Raw genomic sequence first — 24434 nt, 5'->3', positions numbered from 1 at the left:
TCTGGGTCACTGTGTGTGTGTCTGTGTGCTATGATAATGGAGTTGTCGGACGGCTGGCTCTCTTCAAATAGAAGGCGAAATGAGCAGTTTAAAAAGCACAACCTTAAATCCTTTCCTCTCTCTTTCTCAACCCCTGGAAGATTTGGTTGCCAGGCAACATTAGGACAGAGCTTTCAATTAACTCACTCCGAGTTGGCTGGTTTGCACTGTTGTTGGGTCCAAAGCATTGTGCCTAACACCTCGCTGCGCTGCTGCATTTATGCTCATTAACGTTCTGTGCAGAAATGAAGGACGGGTTCTGAGCAGAGGACGATTTTTTAAAGTTCCCAGATTTACACAGATCTGCAGGGAGACCTGCTTGTTTTTGTGACTTTGTGAGTCATATAACCTTTTTGACTTTTCCTACTATTATCATTATCGTTGTTATAAAAAAACAAAAATAACAGCGCCCGATAATCTTACCAGCACTAGATGTTAATCAGTGTAATTTCAGCTTGTAGAAACAGTTTGAACCCTGGTCACAGGGCTTCAGCTTTCCTAAAAGCTCACTACTTCTACATACGTTTAATACTCAGTGGTTTCCACCGTTTTCCGCTTCAGTTTAAACTGGGAGCTTTTAAAATGTAAGCTTAAATGACTCATCTTTGCTGCCAAATATCTCCCAGCTACCACAACTTTTGCTTTTGTCACAGTTTCAAAACCTTCGGTATGTAACACACTAGTTATGATGATAATATGTGTTATCTTAGTAACAGTGGAACTAGTATTTTTCCTTTTAAATACAAGCAATGTCATGATTTAAGACTGTATACATTTTGCATAGGCAGTTTGTGAAGCTGTAATAATTACATTTGGTTATAATACCAGCTTATGTATTTCTATTTGATCAAACACAGTCCTTGTTTAAGGGTTGTTTATAATATTTACTCTGCACCAAAAAAATTAGTTTATTTTCTCAGACAATCTTTCATGCTTCACTTTACCCCATCACTCTCATCTGGATTCCGAAGAACCTTGATTTGTATTCTTAATAAAATATCTTCATACTTTTGAGTACCTTCTGCATTCTCTGGGACAGATTTGGCTCTCAGAGGTTCATTGAGGGTTAAATAGGCCAAATAATTTTCATGCTTTTTAAGCTAAGCGGTCCACATGACTTGGTGGAAGATTCGATTGTTACTGACTTGGTTGCACCCTCCTGGTCTTGCGGTTCAAGTGTCTTCACTCCCCCTGGAGGCTTATTGGCTTAAATCCACTAAAGCTGGTGGATATTTTCTCTGGTCAAGGGATCCTCGGTGCTCAGATTTAATCCTCGAATTGCCTCTTTAAGAGAAAATAACATGGCATATAATTCACCTGAAGAGTCTAGAAGCAGATATGAGGAAGGTGAGAAGCTCCTTTCCCTCTAATATCTTGCTGAGACTTTTAGGTGGGGGAACCTTCCTACTTTCTCTTATTTGCTTTATGCTTGTTGATTTAAGGAAGGTGTTCAAATTATGGTTGTTAAATGTCTTCATGTCTGCAGGTACATGCAGCTTGGTGGCTTTGCTGACTCAAAATAAAATAACTTCCATCAGTGCATGCACATATTTGATAAACAGTAGTGTTGTTGACTCTAAAATGGTTACTCCTCCATGTTCCCTTCGTAATAAATTGCCATCCCCAGCTGACGTTCTTGGGTGAGAATGAATGGATATAATCAGTAAGGTTACTCATTCATCCTCCTTGAACAGTGAAGCCCCTTATTCTCTGTCCGTCTCCTCCTGTTTATCTTTTCTTCCGTTTACTTCTGAAATTCAATTCCTCCCTTCTGCTCTGTCCTTTCTCTGTAGCTGTCATAAGAGTTCTTCCAATTGCATTTGTACTCTCACTTCAATTTTCTCTCTGGGATCATTTTTCGTTCTCTCTGCATAATGTCCACCTTTTGAGTCCTGATTCAGTTTCTATGAATGTCTGCCTGATAGTGTTTTGGAAGTTTCTTTTGTTTTTGTCCACAACTGTTTGACCAGGTCACCTTATTGTACTGTTAATTCATGCCTTCATGCTTAAGCAGCATCCGCTTCCAGTGTAACTCAATGCCTTTCTGAATAGTTATTAGTTATAATAACATAATAGTTAGTTGCGTTTATGAGTGCAGGTTAATACATTTTTTTTTTCTGTTAATAGTTTCTTTCAGTTTCTTGAACCAAACCGAAGAACATTTATTGAAAGTGTTTTGAATTTTAAGGACATGAACTGTTCAACATTCTCCTTCAGGATTTTCTGCTTGAGAGGAAAATTCATGGTTTTGTCAATATAATTGCCACATTGCCACCATGTAAACGTCAGATTTTCTTTTCCATTAAATCGTATTTTAAACCAGATGTAGCGATGAATGCGTCTTCCAAAGAGTTTTGCTTTCGTCTTGACAGTCTGCAAAATATTTTCACAAAAGTCTTAGGAAATAATAAGATGTTGTAAGGTCATATAGTCAAAATGGGGCTTCATATGTACGAGTTTGTGCATTGCCGGTCCTAATTGTACAGTTCAAAGGGGCTGAACGTTTCAGTAAACTTGTCTGTTGGTTCAGGGTTTTCTTACTTTTCTTCTGACAGTTGTAACAACTTAACTCTATACAAAGATGACTGAGAATATTCACCAATTTATTCTTGCATGTGAGAGGAGAGACAGATCAGCATAGTAACATCCTTATCTGTGTATACATTTCGTGAAGCTACAATCAGAAGTAAATAAAAGTGGTATTCTTACTTTAAAGCCTTAATGTTCAAACTCGTATATCTGCAGAGCTTATAGTTCTTGACTGAGATTCTCCAGGTTTGGTCGTCCGGGGGTCGAATGCTACTGTCAGCATGAGACCGGCGCGGCCATCATCCAGCTCCAGTTTCTCATCAATGAGGTGGGTCCCATTTCGATTTTTATGCCTCAGATGCCAGATGGTTGCAGCTTTGCTGTGCCACAGCCTGAAGAGTCCTTTGGAAGAGTCCAAGTTGCTTGTTGATGTATTGTACAGGTGTGGATGGATGAATTTGACTTGTTGTGAACACCTTTTGTGTTTTTGACTAGAAAGGTTTTGAATGAATTCAATCCCAATGTTTTGTGATCAGAGATTTGTGGTCCATTTTTGAATCTGTTTCTTGTATCTGCCGGATTTAGCCAATTCCTGTTCCTCTATTTTGAACAGAATTTAATTCTGTTCGAAAATATTTCTTAATGCAAAATATTTCTTTATGCTAAAGGAGTAATTAAGAAAGTAATGTGTGTGTAATATAATTCAAAACAAAGACAATAGCAGTAAGAAATATACATTTAATATTTAATGTGCTTATGAATAACCCTGATTTAAAATTAAATAAATAAATAAAAATGAAAAATAATGCTCTCAGATGACATTAAAAACATTAATATTAATGTGCTGATAGTCTGTTTTCATTTAAAGAAGCATTTTTGAAATTAAAAATTACAGCTTTTGAAGAAAGTTGTTATTCCTTTACTTTTAACAACTCAAACAATACCTTCCTTTGCAATGGCTCAAACTAAATTCAAAATTCTATCCATATATTATTATAAAACAATAAGACAGACACAAATATCGGCGAGCTCTGAGTGGGAATCAGGAAGTCTTAAACATGCCCGTGGTCTGGATTACCTCCAGGCTGTTCTGAGTCACTTAATAAAACCAACATGATTATGTTTTGAAACGTATTTGGTGAAAGCAGTATTTCATGCTCAGTCGTGTGCGTTTTGTCTGTGTGCGCACGCGTGTGATTCTGCGTCTGTGTGATTGTGACTCAGCAGCTCAAACAAATCCTCCGGGGAGATGGAGATGATTTTTAGTTCCTCCTACATGCACACATACACTTTTATACATCTTATGAATCATCATCGTTACCTGCGAGCAAACTGCCTGGGAATGTGATTAATGTTCTCGGGCGGGAGGGAATGCAGTCTGAGGACATGTTTATAAAAAATTCTGTTTTAACCTCATGTATTTCTGAATGTTGGACTTTATTTTTTGAAAAGTTAAAATAAAAAAAAAATTTTAAAACTTTATCTCTGATGTAACAGGGAGCGCTGGTGAGTGCTTTGGCCGATGACAGCGTCCACTTGTGGAACCTGAGGCAGAAAAGACCAGCAGTCCTCCATTCCCTCAAGTTCAACAGAGAGAGGTAATCTGTCTGTAAAAAAAAAAAAAAAAAAACTACAGCAGATGACAATCGGGATGTCAGCGTCATTGTTTTTTTTTTTTTTTTTTTCTTTCTTCTAAACGAGACCCTCACACTCGGACTGGTGCAATATGAACTGTGACTTTCCGAGCAGGGGCAGAATCACACTTTGCTGCCTGTGTCAACTGCTAGCTTTTGCACTTGTACAGTATGTAAACAGACAGCATTTCATTTGGCAGCACTGTTTCAGCGCCTGGAAAACCATTTGCAGGGCAAAGATGCTCCCGGAGCGGCGCTGCTTCTCAGCTTCTATTGTACTTTCTCTGTTTGTCCCTGCTGATATTTAAACACTTGCTATTTGGGTTACTTTCTCTGCTCTTTAGGATTTCCCATCGCGTTGGCACAGGTGTGATCCTTACCCAGCTGCAAGACTTGTATGTGCCTCTTTATAGATGCTGTTTTGTTCACGGTTATCAGAGCGTTGATTCTGCATCTTATGTCAGAGTGATTCCATCCAGTGACTTTACTAAAACTACAAACATTCCAACTACCAAAGCTAACAGCTATTTTATATTTAGCATCAAGTGAAAAATAGTGCATTTCACTTTCTTTTGCACATAGTCAGAAAACGTTCAGTGATGGTAGAGAAATGCCTCTATAAATATTAAAAAGCTAAAAACAAATGTCCTGATTTCTTCCAAATGTCTTAGAATCTTTTTTTTTTTTTTTTATAAATATTGTTCAAGTTCAAAGAAGCAAGTGGAGAATAACCTCACCTCAAGGAAGTTTGTGCCCACTGTCTCATCCAATCACAAACGTATCCACTATCCATCATAGCCAATCATATCATCTGACAGTGATTTGCCTCAATAAAAAGACGTGAAGGGGTTAAACGTCATAAGCAATAACCCGAGAAAGCGCTGATGTGATGGACAGGTGGCCAGCAGCAGCTTTTAGGGCGGATTGTGTTCTTGTAGAGGCGCTTGACCGCCTCTGACATTTAGTAAGCATTTTGAACGAAATGACCTCAAGTCACAGCGCTGCAGAAGAGCGGAGTTTCTGCGTTGCTTAAGAGATGTCACGATGGGAAAGAAGGGGCTGCAAAGTCACTTGACACGTTTCAAATGTGGGGGGAAGAGAAGTTCAACTTCTGTAGCACGAGAAAATAGCAGGTTCTTTTTTGAAGATTTATGAGAAATCAAAAGCTAGACAACTGGAATAACAAAAAATGGTATCGATAGATCAAATGCTTATGGTTTTTGCTTTTTTGTATCAGCTTTATGCAGATTAGTTTAACAACGTTGATTGTACTTTGATTTTTTTTTTTCTAAAGTAAAGTATTGCGTCTAAAAGGATTAGCCACGTTGCAATACTTTGCATCATCTAATGAATATCAGCTCAAGAATTAAAACATCAGTCACCCAAGTTAAACCCAGTTGCTGGTAGATGCATATCTAAGTAAATTAACCCTTTCATGCATGAATTATGATGCTTTGTGTCAGGATTCTTTTCCATTTTTTTTTAAGGCATAAAAAAGGTAGGGAAAATATTGTCAAAAATAATATATTTTATTTTATTTTTTTTAGGTGATCAGTTGTAATTTTCTCCAAATACAAAGTTGTTATTTGAAAAAATGAATCAGTAATATTGTTCTTTAGGGGTTATCTGATGTCACAATATGTTTTTTACCTGCAAGAGTCATCTACAGTAGAAGGAGGGACAGAGTCAGTCGGCATGCTTTCTTTGTCTGTCGGCCATATTGGATTTAACAAAAATAATTTCTTGCATTTGCAGCTGATGGCCAGTAGTTGGTAGTGTATTTTATGATGCATTCGTGTCCACTTCAGTGGTCTGTGTGCATTTCTAACATAAAAATCCACAAGAAGCACAAGAAAATGACTTTTTGATAGCTGTCCACTGTAGTGACCACTACGCATGAAAGGGTTAAGAAAAAAAGAATAGTTGTCATCTACATGACAAGGTAAAACTATATATAAAACAAATATATTTCTGTCTTGCCACTCTAAAGGCTGCTATCTGTGTGGTAGCAAATACATATACCTTTATTGTTGAGTAAATATATAACAAAATAATTATCATTCTGCAGCAGAAGACAAGGTCTTATACATCTAGCAGCATTTTATGTTTTTCGGGTGAATTTTGGGTGCATCATTTCTCTGAGTGTGTTCTCAAAAGCATCTTCACAAGAAGCCCTAAGACGCAGAATGAAAGCGAACAGGTAGAAAAGAAAGGCAGGTGAGCCCACACACAGTAGGAAGTGCTGTTGGCCCAATGGTAAATTTCAGCATTTGTAGTTTAAATTCCCTTAATAAATGACGTTACTTTTGCAAGATGTTTTTACTCAGATGATCTTTGTCTGATTATTAAATTAGTTTGACCTAAAAAAAACACCCAGAAGAAACTTGTAAGGAGCCATACTCTTTTCGTTGTAAATTGTAAGTCGATAAAAACAGACTGAGCCATTTGAAAACGGATTTCATAATTAATATGAGACATTTTTTTTAATTTAGCTTAGTATTATCTAACCTACAGGAGATGTAATTCCACTAGCTGAAGGCCATACCCTGAATCGCTGCACAGCAGTCACCTAGGAGATTTTGCCATATCAAGGTGGGTCTGGACACAAACCCAGTGCCAGACTGCTTTGTTAGATAGTGTCAAAGGGGAGAAGGAAGCAGGAGATTCTGTTCAGGCTCAGCTGAACAGAATGCTTAATGTAAGTCATACAGGGGGAGGAGTGTTCCAGTACTGCCCCTTTATCTACCGTAACTCGTGTCTCTTAAAGCCTCCCTGTGTGCCTTTTGAAATGGAGCAGTTTACCGTGCTCATTCTTTCAATATGCAGTAATATTGTTCTGTGGAAGGCTAGAGACAAGTGGAAATGGAGCCCGGTGCCTAAAGCATGCCACCATGTGAATGAATTTGAAAGCCTACTCTGATTCACTAGTGTCTGTAGTTGATGTAAATGAGGCACATGTGGCCAAATGACTTGCCATTGAAATGTAACATAAATCATTTCAAATAGTTAAATAAAAAAAACGATAGAAGTATAACTGGAATTAATATTTGATTATGAATTTACTGTGGCGCAAGCGGTCAACCATCCATTCACCTGTGACAAGAAAAATGTGTATCTTAATGGTCTGTGCTGACTTCACATGGTTAGCTCTTTGGCATTCTTCCCTTGGTCTTGACCTTGCTTCTTACATTTTAATATAATTCAATCATACTTTTTAAAAAAGGGCTCATTCTTCAAGGTTCCAGAATAGACGAAACAAGGGAAAGATCGCTTGTCTTTGAATCCTTGATCACAGAATATGACAATCAATATTTAATTTTTAACGCCACAGAATATTTTTCTGATTTGTTTTTTTTAGCCAGCTATCACCTCGTCCCCCCCCCCGAAACATGTTTATTGCTCAAAATATTGCACTTTTTTTTATTTCCTCCAAATGTCATCTGCAGTTAGGCCTGATTGTTGAAGTGAAGCCAAGCAACAATGTCATCAGATTTTAGGGGTGACATGTAAGATTGAATGAGACAGATCTGTTAAACTAATAAAAATACTTGCTCTCTGACACTCTGTCCCATCTTTTTAACTTTACTTTTCTTCTCTCTCCCAAATGTTTAAAATGTGACCGGCTCTTGTCAAGTTGTGGACAAGGTGACAATTTGAAACATAATAGTTTTACAGATGTTTACTGTACAACTACATCCTGGCCAGTAGTTGTATAATGATGCATTCTGGGTACAGAGAACATATATAGACTCTCAAATAATTCCTCATTTGTTCCTCAGCTGTACTTGTCATTTGCTCAAAAACACTCCAATATTGCACTATATATTTTGGTAGAATTTTAGTCAACTTATTATATTTAGCAATGAGATAATTTTACCAAACATGAAAGAATGAGTGAAAACTGTAATTCTAAATAATAAGAATGTCATAAAAAAAAATGCTGCTATTTATTTTACGGTTTTCAGATCATCCCTTGTGCACAAAAGAACAGCGAGAGTACAAAAAGAACACGAGGCGATATCTTTTTTTTGTAGTATTTACATAATGAACATGCCAGAACATTGTTTCCTCTTAAAACACTTTAACGACACAAACACTACACCAAAAGTCTGGTTTGCAAGATATTAGTGCAGGTGTGTTCAGAAACGTACTTTTATAATTTTCTTGACCTAGTTGTTTGAAAATATTTGCAGACATTCAGACTTCCTATAATCTTTTTTCATTTTCTTTCTCATCCAACAGTCTTTTTTTTTAGTTTTTCTCTTCCCCCCCACCCTCCACCCTTCTGACCAGAATTTGAGCTGATGGTTGAAAGCGTTGCTGCAGAAAGCGTCAGCATCCACTCACATCTGATCACAGGCTCCAGAAGCGAGAAGAGAAGCGATGAGAGGAGGAGGAGTTGAGACAGACTGGGCCTCAGCCAGTGAGCAGTGATTCAGTATGTGGGAAGGAGTGTGGGGATGTAGGGAGTGCAAAAGAAATCCTGCCGAGTCATTCTGGCGTAGGATGCTCTCGTCACCTCTTCGCCTCGTAGGAATACGTTGCAGAAGTGAATGCTTTATTGTCAAAGCAGGGTGATATGATGCGATGTAATTGTGGAGGAGGAGAAACGCTAACTTACATCATGAGTAAAAAAATTGATTTTTTCCACTTTTGCTTATTTGCTGGAGATATTGGGGAATTTTTGTTTCCATTGACAAGAACACTTTTGAGCTCAATTTAACTTGGAGCACTTGAACAGCATGCATGCTAGTTGAAAAGTGCTTTCAAATAGTTAATGTGTAGATAATTGCGTGACACTTTTGTGTGTTTTTGCTTTAATTTTTGCTTCTTTTTCATGAAATCACTTTCACCAAGGATACATCTATACAGCCGCATCTGTATGCCTCTTACAGTTTCTTGCACAGGCCTTTAGCTGCTACATTGAGTGCATTTCTTGATCGACTCGTACAATGACACTTTCATTTCCTGAAAATGAAAAGCATGTCTTGTTGAATATGGCGACTTGTTTATGAGAAACTGTGGCCATGTTGGCATTAAAACTTGCAGCAAGCACCTCCAGGCAAGGGAATTTGAAATGCACTGTAAACGAACAATGCCCTCCCTATGAACTGCTTGCATAATAATAATGATTTAAAAATTCTGGTTAAATCTTGTATTATAATGTATTATAAGCAGTCCCAATAAATGTAGCATGATACGGTTGGATTTGTTCAAATGATAACACTAACCGTTAGAAAAATATGATTACAAAGTGGCAAACAGATGCTGGATACAAACTTGAAAAGTGTATAACTGCCTCGTTCTTGTCTGCTCTGCATTTAGGGTATTAAGATTGTTTTTTTTTGTTGTTTTTTTTGTGTGTTTTTTTTACAAGCGGTGGTTAACAAAATTGACCGCTTTCCCTTTTTTATATTTACAGTTTGCAACCCAAACACAAAACACGGCAGGAATTCACAATGTTGTTTTTTATTTTTTATTACTGATCCTGTGAGGTGTTATTAGCTGTTGAGTTTATTCAAATTTCTGAGGATTGCAAATGAGCTTCAGACTCTTGTGAAAAGTTCTCCCCTTATTCATCTGTTATGTTGGCGCTGTGGGAAAAAAAAAAATGAGGAAGGCTGTCAAACATCTTCAGGCATAAAGCCTCATTACTCTGGCTTTTCTACCAAATGTATGCAGACCTTGAGGTACAGTAACAGTAGTCGGAGAAACCTGTCAGGCAGGTGATCCATTAAACAGACAAACTAAAACATTCTGAAGTTTGAATACATTTGGTTAAAATGTACCTTACTCGGTAACAGGCACCTTTGGTGGTGGCAGTGGATGTTCATGTTTATTCAGAGAGGACACCAGCTGAGCTTGGCTGCAACTGACATCTTTGGAAATGTTGATCAATTCCACCACATGAGTGCAGCAACTTTTACATACCATGTGTACCAACAACAGTGATTAAAACATAACGGCATTTACCCATTGACATGTAAATACTTATTTATGCTACTTTCATGCACATAAATTGGCTCCTCCGTATCTTAACATTATCATGCACCAATGCTCTCCTGTCTTCTGTCAATTTCTTAAGTTGGCTTTGTTACTGTGAAATGTCACGGCCAGAAGCCAGTTCTGAGCTGACTTGAGAGTTTAGAGGGCAGTTTCAGACAACATCTTGATGATGTACACTCAAAAAGACATACAAAGTTGCATCTCAGTAGATGGAGGGGTGTGAGGATGACTATTGTGATTAAAAAATAGTCTTCCTTTTTGTTTACTACACAGTGATGCACAGAGACATGGCTTTGCTGAATCCGGTGAATTTTGCCTTTGCTCTAAAATTCTGAATATTATTGCACCAATGCATACCAAAGCAATGCACCAAAGAAACATTGCAGGTGTTATTACTCAAAATTTCTTTAATTTCCTCACATTGTTCCCAGCAAACCAGGTGTCTTTTGAAAAAGTAGAAAAATACCAAAATACATGGTGAGACAGAAAACAGACAGCAGTTGTGCTGCCTTGTGCTTGTCTACAATGAGATCCCTGACACAATGCATCTGAACATTAAAAGCTTGTGTGTATATATATATATTTAAAAAAAACCTTCTCACCCTCCATGGCTGGTCTGTTTCATCCTCTGAGCTCGGGTCCTCTACCAGAGGCCTGGGAGCTTGAGGGTTCTGCGCAGTATCTTGGCTGTGCCTAGAACTGCACATTTCTGGACTGAGATGTCTGATGTTGTTCCTGGGATCTGTTTKAGCCACTGCTCCAGTTTGGGGGTGACTGCCCYGAGGGCCCCGATGACCACAGGCACCACTGTGGTCTTCACCTCCCAGGCCTTTTCCAGTTCCTCTCAGAGGCCCTGGTATTTCTCCAATTTCTCATGCTCCTTTTTCCTGATGTTGTAATCACTTGGTATTGCTACATCCACTGCAACGGCTTTCCTCTGTTCTTTATCCACCAGATAAACAACAGACACACCGGTTCGCCAATGGTAATGGCGAACCGGTTGGTTCGCCATTACCATTTTGTCTGTCTGGATCTGGAAGTCCCACAGGATCTTAGCTCGTTGCAATCTGTGTGCTCTCAGTGACATATATATGTATATATGACTAATGCCACAATCAAGTGGGGTATTAAGGGTATTTTTATATTTTCTTTACAGTCTGACCTTGTTATTGCATCAGTAACTGACACAGATCATCTTTGTGGCTAAAAAAGTGTCCACATAATGCCAGCGCTGATATTTCAGTTACACCAAGATGTTAATGAATTTCCAAATTTAAATACAATGGACAGAAAAACACAAACAATTTCGGAGAGATTAACTGTGTTAACTAATTAACATTGTGTCTGATTGATTTTTATATTTTGATTAGTTCTATAATTCCCTGCCTGCATCATCCTCTGCTATCATAATGCAGTCCAACATGTTTGAGTAAATTATGGATCTACATTTTTCAAAAGTCCAATTTATAAATTTACTGTTTCACAAAATTAGCAAAGCTTAGTTTAATGAATAAAGCAATTCATATCAATCTTGTGTCTTGAATGTGTCTTTCCTTATTCAGCAGTTATGCCTCTAGACTCGACTGCAGCTCAGTAAAAGCATCTCTGCAATAAAAAAAGCAATGCTAGACACAGGTCTCCTTTAAATGGAAGTATTTTTATGAAATGCTTGAACGGCTTCTGTAGTCTAAGAATCAGCCTAGTTAGGAACACAGAAAACAAAGCATCACAAAGGACAATTTTCTGAATTATCCTGTCTCTTTAATTTATTTGCAGTGAACCGTGCTCTCGTATGTCTAGCCCACAGTGCAGTGAGTCTCAGAGCTGAGCTGTGTGGCAGGCGTCTGTCATTTCTGAGGCAATGTGTTTGGCCCTGGGCCAGCAAGCTGGCAGCTGCCTTTGTGTGTCGTGACCACTTGAAGCTGGAGATTTTACCAGGAGACACATGTATGCACAAACAATCGGGTGCATATTTGCACACGTAGACACACGCTGTGAAGTGGACACACACGCATGCACACACGCACACCGACAAATTGCAAGCAAATTTGTATAATTATGCTCCTGACACTGCCTCTCAGTTTGCCCTCTCAAACTGGCTCTCAGAATACTTAATCAGTTAGCTTGCGTGTGCAAACGCGTGCATGCACAGACACGCGGCGAAATTATGCAACAGATATTTTCATGCGGTATGTATGCGGAGAACATGAATGCACATCACCCGCTGGGAAGCGTGTTGTACACAAACACAAACAGGCAAGCTTTTATGGGCCCGTAAACGAGAAACAAATAGTCACTGAGAGCACACAGATTGCATTTTATGGAATAATATTTCTGAAAAGCAGAACACACAGCAGTAATTGTGTATAAAACTGCTGCAGCTGTTAAAGGGGCACTCACTTACAGACACAATATTTTACCCACTAGATGCAGGGGTGCTACAAACTGGCAGCCCTTAGGTTGAAGTGATGTTGCGTGTAAAACATTTTGAATAGCCTTTTTGGAAGAAAAAAAATTGCTATTAAATTGCAAATGTAATGCTTTATGTGTATCCACTTGTGTAGATAGTTAAGAAGTTACATACTCGTTTTTTCTGACTTTTAAAAATGTACTTTGGAAATATTGCATTTCTACTAGCTTATACCAAAACATTTGCACTGGCTGATATGATACAGATAATGACAGAGTTCAGTTCTTGGCTGCTACTTCAGTTAACTTGTAAATAATAAATTATGCATTGTTGTAGCAGTGATTGTAGTTTATCATCAACTGTTGTCATACATTCTCCACACTTCATAAACACATTATTAAGTGTTTACCAGTAATGCCTGTTGATGCATATTTAACTCATACCTAATGGCTAGGTTTAGGCCCAATTATGCCAAATACACTGTATACCTCAATTTATATCTAATGAGTCATATTTAAATTGGCAATATCATGTTGATTTAGAATTAGTTTGACTGTAAAAACGCAGAGAATTAACTTTTTAAATCTGTTAAGCCGGCAAGGAGTAAATCAAAATGGGCAACCTGGCTGAGAGGTGTATTATCACCACGTACTGGACAGGATTGCCAAAAGGATATTTGTGGGCAATCTAGGAAAGTCTCTCATAAACCAGTATTTCTAAGCATTTTATTCTGTTGCCAAATTTTTTTGTGCTAATTTATTTAGTCATTTTAATTGGGAGACTTTCAGTTAGTTTTTGCAAAGCACTAGCTAATGCACATTATCAAACATGATTCATAACTGTTGAATATTGTGGAATTATGCAGTACAATTAAGAACTGTAATTGACTCTGATATTGATCTGATATGGAATTTTCATGTGTTGAATGATTTAATTGCGCTGTAGCAGCTAATTCTGTTATTGCAAAGGAAATATTTACATGCTTGATCACATGATGATGTGATCTAAAAATAAAGAAGCCAGGTTTTTTTTTTTCTCTCTCTTGCTATGTAGATGATATTCATACTCAAGGAGTAACTTAAGGGTTCCGTCTTGAGCCTCTGAAGTCTAAAGCTTTGTCTCAAACCGCTGTGCAGAATCAGACAGATCACTGGAGGAGCTAACTGACCTTGAAATATTAGCATGCTGGATTACCAAGGTTGCACATTATTATTCCACGGGAGGATGGATGAAAGAACACAATGATGAAAAAGGGATGAGGAGATGAATGGACAGCCACGTTTAAGGAGGGAAGGGTTTATAACCTCTCATTAAATATAAGTCTGATGGATGGATGAAAGGAGGAGATACCGAGAGATAATGAAAACAGGAGAATTACGCTTGACTCTTGCCCTCATGTGTCCTATGGATGTACAGAAAAATGGGCTAAATGGCTGAGTAAAGCCCTCTTTGGTGTGCCAGTCTTGTCTTGAGTGCTCCGATCTGTCGGAGTGGTAAATAATCCCCCTCAAAGTTTGACATAATTTGTCACCACTTACGAGACACTGGGTGATTTCCGAGAGTTTTCATCGTTATCCAAACATTTTCCCTTAATTTTTTTGGACAATGTCTCTAATGGTTGTTGCTTCTTTTTCCTTCCGCAGAATAACTTTCTGCCACCTGCCATTCCAGAGTAAATGGCTGTACATCGGCACAGAACGAGGGAACATCCACATCGTCAACGTGGAGTCCTTCACGCTCTCAGGCTACGTCATCATGTGGAACAAAGCCATTGAACTGTGAGTGGCCCTGACCTCTTTTTTTTTTTTTTTTAACCCTCTGATGGTTTCTCTCCAACAAAATTTCTCTGAAGTCTCTTTTCTTTCTCGTTATCTTCCAGTTGCCATATATCTGAACACAGGGCTGCACAGGCCTTGTTTTCAAATTTCAGCTTCATATTTAAAAGCTGTCGGTGGACTTTATAAGTGTGGACTTTCCTGTTACAATGCCAGACGTTTGTGATTAGTAAATAGGGTTATTGTAAATAACTTTTTATAATTAATAAAAAAATATTGTTTTGCACTTACAATTTAAGTAAAAAAAAAAAAAGCACAAAGAGGGGAAAAACATTTAAAGAATGGAATATCTTAGCTAAACAAGTGTTAGCGCTATTACTGTTTCAGCAATTTCTAGGATATATTTTGTCTTCAACCTTCTTCAGGTGACCCCATACATTTTAATTTTCACATTTTAACAGACTTGATTTTGAGTTTTAACTGAGCTTTTCCAAAACATAATCTTTCTTCTAAAGAAGGCATGCTTTTTTTTTTTGTTGACTTGAACAAAAAACGTGCTCACGGGGAAACTGCAAAATAAAATCTCATCATATTATCGTCAGCTTTCTCGAAAACACCTAAAGGTTTTTGGTCTAAACTACCTGATATGTGAGACTGTTCACAACTTCACCTGAAGAAAATAAACAGCTTTGAAGAAAAGCAACCCCACAGCATGATGCTGCTGTGACCCTGTTTCAGTGTGGGTATTGTGTTCTGTAGACGAAGCACACTTTTGTTTGTGTGCCAAATTTAACTTTTATAAATGTTGGTAATTTCCTACCCATCACCGCGATTTTTATTTTAATTTTATTTTTTTTACTAATTTACTTCTGTTTCCTTTTGTTCCTTGTATTTGTGGATTACTTGAGTTGTTGTTTTTTGAGGTTTTGAGGTAAGCAGAATAGCTTTCTAAGCTGAGCTATAGTTTTGTGACGACATAAGTAGTTATTCATAAGTGTCATTTCAAAGCACGGTGTCAGGTAGTGAGGATGCCATCTCTGCTGTTTGAATGGATCCGTCAGGATGACAGGCTCCATTTTGGCTCCCTGCTGTAGCGACTTAAATTATTCACTGGAGCATTTTGCTTCACACTTTCCCCCTCATCCCTCTTCTTGCATGTGAGCCCATATGCATGTTTGTGTGTAGATAGCAGGAAAGGAGGAGGAGGAGGAGGAGGGAGTGGGTGGAACAGGTGTCTGCCGAGATCAGTGTATGGTACACACAGACGTCTCGTCGACAGGGCTGCGGGGAAGAAAAGGCGAGAGTTGAGTGGTGGGAGGGAGAGAGAGGGGGGGGGAGCGGGATTATGACAGAGGGGAGAGAAGCTGAATGGATGAGATGGGGCTTTCGCCTGGGGAAACGGACGCGCACAGAGGCAGAGTGATGGAGGAGATGGGTGGAGTTGTGATGGAGGGTTAAAAGCAGGTAGCACAGGGCAGAGCAGATAAAGGAAGTTGTGCAGATAAGAGATGGCGACCAGGGAGAAGGTTTCCAATTAAAGAAGAAAAAAAAGGGCAGGAGGTAAAGAGTGATAATGACGAGATGGAGAGACGATATGAATGATAGAGCAGCAGATATCATATGGCCTTCAGATTAAAGGACGAGCATTGACTTTGACTTTTCTTGACGGAGCTCTCTTCCTCTATCCCTCACCTTCACAGTTCACACTCTTAATTTTCTTCGAAAAGAAAAATAAATTTTAAAAAGTATATATTCTTTCAGTAAAAGAAAACATAACATTCTAAATGCAAAGCATTAATCAGTTATAATTAAATGTCTTGACATGATTGTCTGTATTTATTTGTTTAAAAACATCCTGTTATTTAACATGAAGTATCCACAAATTAACCATTAGCTGCATGTTCCCAATGCACTTCCTACACACGGTCACTTAAATTTGAAGATTTTAGAGAAAAATCACATCCGTTAAGATGGTCGAGGTGTCGGGACTGATTTCTCCGATATGCTACAGAAGCACATGGTTTGCATATTTGAGCGCACGAGTCTGATTTGCTTTGAAGCAGATCAGAGAGGTGTGAGCCGAACCTCTTGTTCTTTGTCCTTGTATCTCTGTGCCAGCTGTAGAGGTCATGCGGTCAGTGTCCAGAAAACAAAAGCTTCTTTACCTCTTCTGTTTGGCCGCTCGTGTTTTAATAAGACAAGGAAGGCGCTTACAATTGCAACTGGTACAATTATATAGGTCATTTTGAGTTTTAACGGGTATTCCTGTTTCCACTTTACTGGAATTAGCTCTTTACAGATTTGCACGTTTCACATTTTCCCAGCTGATTGCTTTTTGTAAGGGTTTGACCTGCTGATGCTGATTTTGAGGAGTAGCATAATAGAATATTAGAACAAAAGCAAAATATTATTTTCAAGTCATGTATTTATATTAGGAGCTAAGGCAATGTCATACCATTAGTGAAAGAGCATTCACTGTTGAAGAGTTTTTTATTTCTTTTGAAAACATACTTATACCAAAGACAAAATGATCACGGCCTTACATTTTTCTATCTTTATCATCTTAAATTAGCTGTTTGCACAGTAAGCACTGCTGTTATTACTAAAACAGAACTCATGCATTCAATTTCACACCTTGAATTTCCAGAAGGCCATTGACATTTTAAAAAATCAAGGATAATCCATAACAGACATAGGTTAAAAGTCAAAAGGATAAAAGAAAGCAACTTCATTTACACTGTTTAGCCTTCCTGTTATCTTCCGAAGAGTCGCTACTTCCCAACCTAAATGATCGCAAAGCATGTCTTAATATACTGCAGAAACGTTTCCAGTAAAATGTCGTTTTCATCCTTTCTCTAACTCAGTTTTAACCATCTTACTGATTCTGATCATTGTCAGATATTTTTTTCAGTAACATGATGTTAACATGACCTGGTAGCACTTAGTTATGATGCGTTCATTGATGGGGGGGAAAAATATTGGATTTAGATTTAGTTTAAAAAAACTGAAAGTAGTAGCTGTTTTAAATATAATTTGGATTCTGGGAAACCAAATGTCTTCCTTTCATTGCTAAGCTTGTCAAGACAGTCTTGAGACAGTTTCTTTATATTATTCTCAATTCAAAACACACCCTCTGCATTGTTACCATTAGCATGGGGATAATGTTGGAAGAAGTACTTAAATGTTAAATTCCACACCGTGCTCAGTGCACCACTGTTCTCCTGTGACTGCTAATAGGCCACAATGTAGCGGTTTCTGGGGTCATTGTCCCTTGGGCCCTTCTATTTGGAGAAGAGCAGCACTTGCTGTGCCATTTAGCCCAAGGCCTGGCCCGACCCTGTCCAACCCAAACCAATGTGATGTGCTCATGACTCACACCTCTGTTCCAAAGCTACTTTGCTGAAAACTGTACCGGAATGTAAAGTAAACACACAGTGCATTGTTTTGTGCAAATACACAAAATGTCTTAAGACATGTGCCTGGCTGTCGTTTGTGCGTTTGTGAGTGAGTTCAACTTGATACAGCCACATAGTTGGTGGCAACAAAAGTCCAAGATGTGGTAGAGTAGAGTGATGAATCTTCACAGCTTCCTGTGACTCTGAGTTTATGTGAGCATTTTGACTTGAGGCATCTCCTCCTTTTTATTTCACCTGTTCTCTTACTCAGAGGCCAGCAGCTATTATAAATGTGGTTTGTACTAATGCTACTTCTTGCAAACTAGTTTTGTGTATTTGTACAAAAACACCACCCTATGCGTGAAAAGAGGAAAAAAAAATGTCTCTAAGCCATTCAGTGGTCACTTGTCATGCAGAATCTACTCTAAGTGACCTGGATTTCTAATTACAACCATTATTGAAGTGACTACTTAAAGAAATTAATCTTGTTGTTTTATCTTGTCTTAATTTTGTAAATTACACATTTGAGTAAAAGACCAATTAATTTCAAGTAGGCTTCACAATTTTGTCCATTTGTTTTGTCCTAAATAATCTAAATATTAAAACAATGGCTTATTTACAATCCTGATACGGATCTTACAGCTGCCAATATCAATAATATACTAATAGATTTAATTTACAGAATCCTGAAACAATCTTAAGGTCAATTTCAATTATTAGTAACAGTTGAAAGCAATATTAGCATCAGCTTTGTTGATAACTTACTCTAAGTCAGAGACACAGTTGAACACAAACACTGGCAAAAGTGTACCTAGCATTGAATCACGAATAAAGAGACAACAAAAGTTGATGGTAGCAATATCTAGGGGCACATCTGAGCACAAACATTGAGCCAATAACAAATACTTTGTCATTGAGAGGGACAACACAATAGTAATGACAATAGTAGCCCTATTTACTCAGTACAGAAGAAGAAAGGATTAAACCACAGATACTGCAGTTTCTTCTATGTAAAGAAAAAAAAAGATGGCTCTAAATAAAACAAAACATGAAGAGCAAATATGATATAAAATGACTGTAAACACTTCTGACTGAGGTGAAATGAGGCCACATATGGCATGGACAGACTGCAAATATGCTGCTTAAGCCACGCTGTTTCACTGCAAACTGCAAGTTGCCTCTGAGATCATCACCTGCGATGACACCAGATGTTTTGAGTCTTGCTCTCTGTGCATAACTTTGTGTCAGGTTTTATCTGTATGCGCAAGGGCTGGTAAAGGATGCATTAGATGTGTTTAAACACATTACAAAAAACAAGATGCAAAATATATAAATCATATGCTACATTTTTTTTAAATACTGGGAATTTATCAAGCACAAAAAAATGAACTCCTTGTGTTTCCCCTGAAGAGATGTTGTTGAGTTTAGTGAGGTGTTTCTTTTTCTGTTGCTTAAATATCCCTGCTGGGCCATCAACACACCCACCAACAATTGCCTAGCAGCACTTGTGTGCTTGCTTGCAAAACACACCTAAAGTAATAGTCCATTCTCTTTAATGCACTGAAAGCATGGTTGGACAGTGATGATACTCAGAAATGGATTTTGGTGCAGCACAGGTGCATAAAAGATGAGTGTCTGAACCAAAGCTACCAAGGTTATACTTGCCACTGGGCATTCAGTTTAACTCAAGCAGTCGCCAGGTTTTGCTTGTTTTGAAATGGGAAAACCTTGAATAAACAGCTGAAAAAGACTTGAATGTGATAAATGTGAAAGGTGCTGTGAGAATAGCGGCATGCAGACAAGCAAGCACACATGCATGTACACGTAGACAGGTGTGTATGTGTGCAGCAAAGCATGCCCTGACAGCTTTTGGTTTGTGTGGGTGTGTCGGGTTTACTCGTGGCAGACTACAGATGGTTTTTGGGAGCCTATGTGCACTCTGCCCATCCTGCCTCTGTTGCCATGGTGATTCCTTTATCTCCAAACCTGAATGTGTATTTGGAGACTTTGCGAAAATGTTTGTGTCGGATTTATGTGCTGTAAAACAATTTAATCAGAATTTTTGAAGATGAATAGCAAAGATGGAATTAAGTCGTTGGACAAGTAAGCACAGCTCCCTGTGACAATAGTGGGTTTTGACATCCATAAGGAGGCTGTTTATGCTATTGGGGATATTGTTTACAAGTGTGAAAGTGTTCAAATATGTCTTATTTGTGCTGATATGTATGTTTTTGACTGGATGTGCGTGCAGGTGTGGATAGCTCTTAGCTCGCATACAGACAGTGAATGGGTATTAGACACATCAAGAGATCCTGCTGCAGCAGAGCTTAGGTAATAAGGCTCCAGTACTAACAGGCTAAATATAGAGACAACTGACTGTCTGCCTGCCCACTAACTGTTACTTTCTAATAGACAAACGAGCACACAGACCCATTGTTAAATAAGTTTCTCTTCTTTTGATTTTATATATAGATTCTAGCTGTTAAAAAACAACAACGTTTTGTTGCAGTTTTATTTCTATCTACATTTTTCTTAAATAGTATAATACAGGTATGCTCAAATTAATCGCATGGTGACCGGGAAGAAATTAAATCTGGACCAGCTTACCGAGTCCTGGATGCTCAGAGTTATCGCTTATGTAGTTTATTTTATGAAATATCCTTATTTTTTCCAAGTTTAAAAATGCAATTTTGAGTTTCCCACCACCACACCTCAAAGTGTCATTAGGCAAGACACTGTACTCCCAAGTTATAAACTGATTTACCTATATGTGCATTTCTGTTTGTTTGTCTAGAGAGCACTAACGAATTCAGTTCATTTTCCATTTATCATAAGAACAGATTTATAAAAGACGTATGATGTACAGTGTCAATTTATTTATTTCTAGTAAGATTAAGAATAAGCTGTCACTGCATGAGTTTTTTTTGTTTGTTTTTTTCTTTTATACTTTGCTGTAAAAGTAAAAAAAACAAAATGACTGCTACATTTTAAAGCTCACAGAGATAAATCGTATTCGACCTAAACTGATACCGGAACCAGAAACTGTAATTGTAACCTTTCATCAGTACAACTCCAGTTTTATTTTAGCATCAGAAAATCCTATCTGCCACCTTCAGCTTTTCAGCGTGCCAAAAACATTGTGCACCGTCATAACACGGACCAAAGCGAAGGTGTCCAATTTTCCTCACTTTTGTGTATCTTTCATTTAGCTTCCCCTTCCTATCCTTGTTTGGCATCCTTATCCTTCCTCCGCCATATAAGAGTTATGCTTTTACAGCAACAACAATCACCGCTTTTCAGCAGTGACCTTCCCATCTCACCTCGTAAAGGAAGAGCAGGCTAGGAAATTTCTGAAACGGGGAATTTGACACAAAGCTGTCTGGAGGGTAAGACACAGACGGGAGGACGAGAGAAGAGGCGTTTTTAGGCTTTCTCCACAGACATGCAAATTAACAGACGCATAAACTCACGTACACACAGCCCCTAGGGACTGACACAGTCATTTATCACAACCTTTGGTGAATTTATGTCTTTCGGCTACCTTTTTACACCAAGGGGTGAGCAGCAGCGTTGTCTTCTCTCTTCTCCCTTCAATCCTTTCACTGAAGAAAAAAGTACATTGTTCGGTTTTATGTTCAGTTTTTCTCAGCCGAATTTTTTTGGATAATAGTTGTTTACTAATCAGACATAAATATTGATCTGACATTAACCACTGTAAGCGCATTGTCAATTAACATATCATTGTATATATATACACAATGCTTCCGTTGCATTTGTTTTAAGCAAGTATTAACACACAGTTTTAACACAAATGCAATATGAAAAATAGATTAAAAAGAAAAATACTTACTTCAATATAGATGAAGGAATAGCATCTGTTTTTGGTCATAATTGGCAACATAATTACCAATGTAATTGTCAAATGACATAGAACCTGTTTGACAACATGAAGTAGGCTAAAACGTCTCTAAAACGACACATTATACCACAATATAAACGAATTCAAGAACAAGTGGTTGTAACCAAAAAAGATATAAAACCAATTCTAAGGCTTTTGGAGTTTATATGCTATATGTCTACATGCTTTTGGAGAGTTTTATTTTGTTGTTGATTTTTATACACCATAATGATTCAAAAATTAAAAGTAGTTTGCTTTTATTTACTCGGGTTATGTTTGCTATATGTTAAAAATGGTGTTATTACCTCAAAGATTTGGGTCTGACCAAAAAAAACTGAAATAATCTCTAATTGGGGCTCAGATTTTTCCCCATGGCACTGATGCTGTTTTTATTTTGTGTATCATAGCTCAAAATGGATAAAATACATTTTCTGTTCTGTCTTTTTGTCTCTCATAAGTTCCTCCAAGACTCACCCTGGACCAGTTGTCCACATAAGTGATAACCCTATGGATGAGGGAAAGGTAAAACACAACATTTTTCTCTACAGCTGTACATTTATTCATTGTGGTTTAATGCTTAGTCCCACTTACAGTCAGAAGTTTTCATACACATTGCTGGCACCACTGTACGCTTATTAATAAAGGGCTTTCAATCATGTATTTGAACAGATTTTCCCTTGAGTGGAATGATCATACGACAAACTATGTCAGAGAATAAAAAGTCTGAATTTATAGTGGATTTTCTGTATTTAGTAAAATCTTATTGTAAGTGGCACATAATGCACATGATTTTTTTTTTGTATTTTGGGCAAATCTAGGCAGAATTGGTGAAGCTCTTTTAACCTCGTTGGTTTCCTTGATCTGACTTTTATGCAAAGACTACACACATTTTCAACATAGTTAATTTCTGGGTCATCCTCAAACTTAATGTTACTGTTCTATTTTGATTCCAAAACCAGTATTGGGATGTGTTTAAGATTGTAGCCAGTAGTGTCCAGTTTCTGCTTTGAATGTTTAAGAACAACCAAACAAGTTTCAAGCCGAGTGTAAACAAGACGTTAGTGACGCACCAGAGTCCTTGTTCACACTTATGCAGGTTTAAAATCAATATGGACTGAGAGGGTGCTGACCAGCAAAGAACATCCTGCTCCAAAACAAATAACCAAATGCTTGACTAAAATTCATGGCTGTTGACGTTTACATTTAAAATGCTGCCTTAAATACAGTTTCAGGTTTAAAACAGATGAAGATTGAGCTCTTTGATTATGAGACTTAAAGGAAGTCTGTCGAAGAATTAAGAATACATCATGTTGTTAGCAACATGATGAGGATTTTGTTTTCAATTCCACTCAAACGGGTGAATTACACAACGTGGTTGAAAAAATGGACACACTCCAAATTCTTCAATTTTGTCTCAACACAACATATAGATGGTTGAAATTTGGAAACAATTTGTTGTTCCAAATACATAGTGATCCAAAATCCAAACTAAACTTGTTTGATAATTGATACAACATGGTAACATCAAGTTTGTGGAATAACCTTGAATTTAGCTTTGTTCAAATTTTAATGGACTGCTTTTAAAAGCTGGATCTCTGCCTGGAAATTAAACTATTTAAATACTCTCAACTAAATACTCGGAGAAGCATGGTGAATATGAAAAACATAACATTTGTGCATATGAGATGAAAACTTCTAACTTGAAGCAGTTGGGCTTTTGTTATCTGAATTTAACCTGTACTTTTAAATCATCCATGCAAAGTTGGAAGTTAACTGATGGAGGTCAGAAATGGTTCATGTGAAGTGAACCATTTCCAGCTGAAGAACAGAAGTAATATAAGAACGCATATTAAAGGTTATTATTATTATTTTTTTTTGTTTAGACCACACACAGCAATGAAACTACGTGTTTTGCTTGTGAATATTCAGTCATTTTTTTCAGTTCTTATTGCAAATTCTTGTTCTGCTTATCCCTTCTTCAGAACACTTGATAAATTGACATTTTTATGAATGCTTGAAGTTACCAAGCAACTCTTTTCTTAAGATGAAAAATACATGACTGGAAACTTTTATCCTGTCGACCAAAAGAAAACCAAATATGGTCACACAGACAAACTACTGCTGTACATCCATTGTTGGAATTTGCTGGTCACTGTGTGTCAAAGAAACGAAACGTCATTGTGTCGCAATCCTTTTCCAGTTGCTGGAAACACCTTTGTTACCTGTCCTTTTTTCCAGTAGTACCCTTCATGCTTATGTTGTGACCAATCAAACTACAATGATCTAATTCTGCTTTGAGCGTGTTTGTGGCACGCCTACTGTCAAACAGATGAACATGTCTTCTCCATGTGTTTGTGATTCGTCCATCTGCCTGTTCTAATAAGTCTGTGAGCTCTCTCAGCCATCATTCTGTCAAAAAATGTAGCACTGTTAAAAAAGAAAATGAAGGACTTCACGCATACATATTTTAATGTTTGCATGAACGTGCACATTGATGTTGCAACGTATTTCTGCATATAGGCTTCCCAACAAATACAATGTCCACAATATGCACTGCGTATAGAGTATCATTCCTACCTTCACATTTTGCTACATGACAGCTGCACACTTAAATATCTTTAAATTAGATTTTTTACAAAGATTTTAAGAAAATGATTTATCTTAATTTGTAAAACACTTACTGCAAGAACGCCCCACAACAGTGCTGAAATTATTTCTTTTCATTTTATTTATTTGCTTCACGTTTTA

The 24434-nt window shown here is 37.6% G+C and overlaps 1 protein-coding gene across 6 annotated transcripts in view; it reads left to right on the top strand.

Moving 5' to 3' along the window:
* The window catches only part of stxbp5a (syntaxin binding protein 5a (tomosyn)), a 102124-nt gene that overhangs the window by 33337 nt on the left and 44353 nt on the right, over window positions 1-24434 (top strand). For all 6 annotated transcript variants that reach the window (XR_532445.2, XM_008397743.2, XM_008397742.2 and 3 more), the window contains exons 3-6: window positions 2815-2896; window positions 4066-4166; window positions 14262-14396; window positions 22145-22208. Coding sequence is in view for 5 of the 6 variants with exons in the window: in XM_008397743.2 (XP_008395965.1) it covers window positions 2815-2896; window positions 4066-4166; window positions 14262-14396; window positions 22145-22208 (382 nt within the window). In the remaining variant the exon portion in view is untranslated. The remainder of the gene's footprint in view (window positions 1-2814; window positions 2897-4065; window positions 4167-14261; window positions 14397-22144; window positions 22209-24434) is intronic.

This window comes from Poecilia reticulata, linkage group LG21 (genome assembly GCF_000633615.1).
Source record: "Poecilia reticulata strain Guanapo linkage group LG21, Guppy_female_1.0+MT, whole genome shotgun sequence".
Taxonomy (NCBI): Eukaryota; Metazoa; Chordata; class Actinopteri; order Cyprinodontiformes; family Poeciliidae; genus Poecilia; species Poecilia reticulata.
Note: the sequence above shows the minus strand (reverse complement) of the source record. Positions and strands in the feature narration are given on the sequence as shown.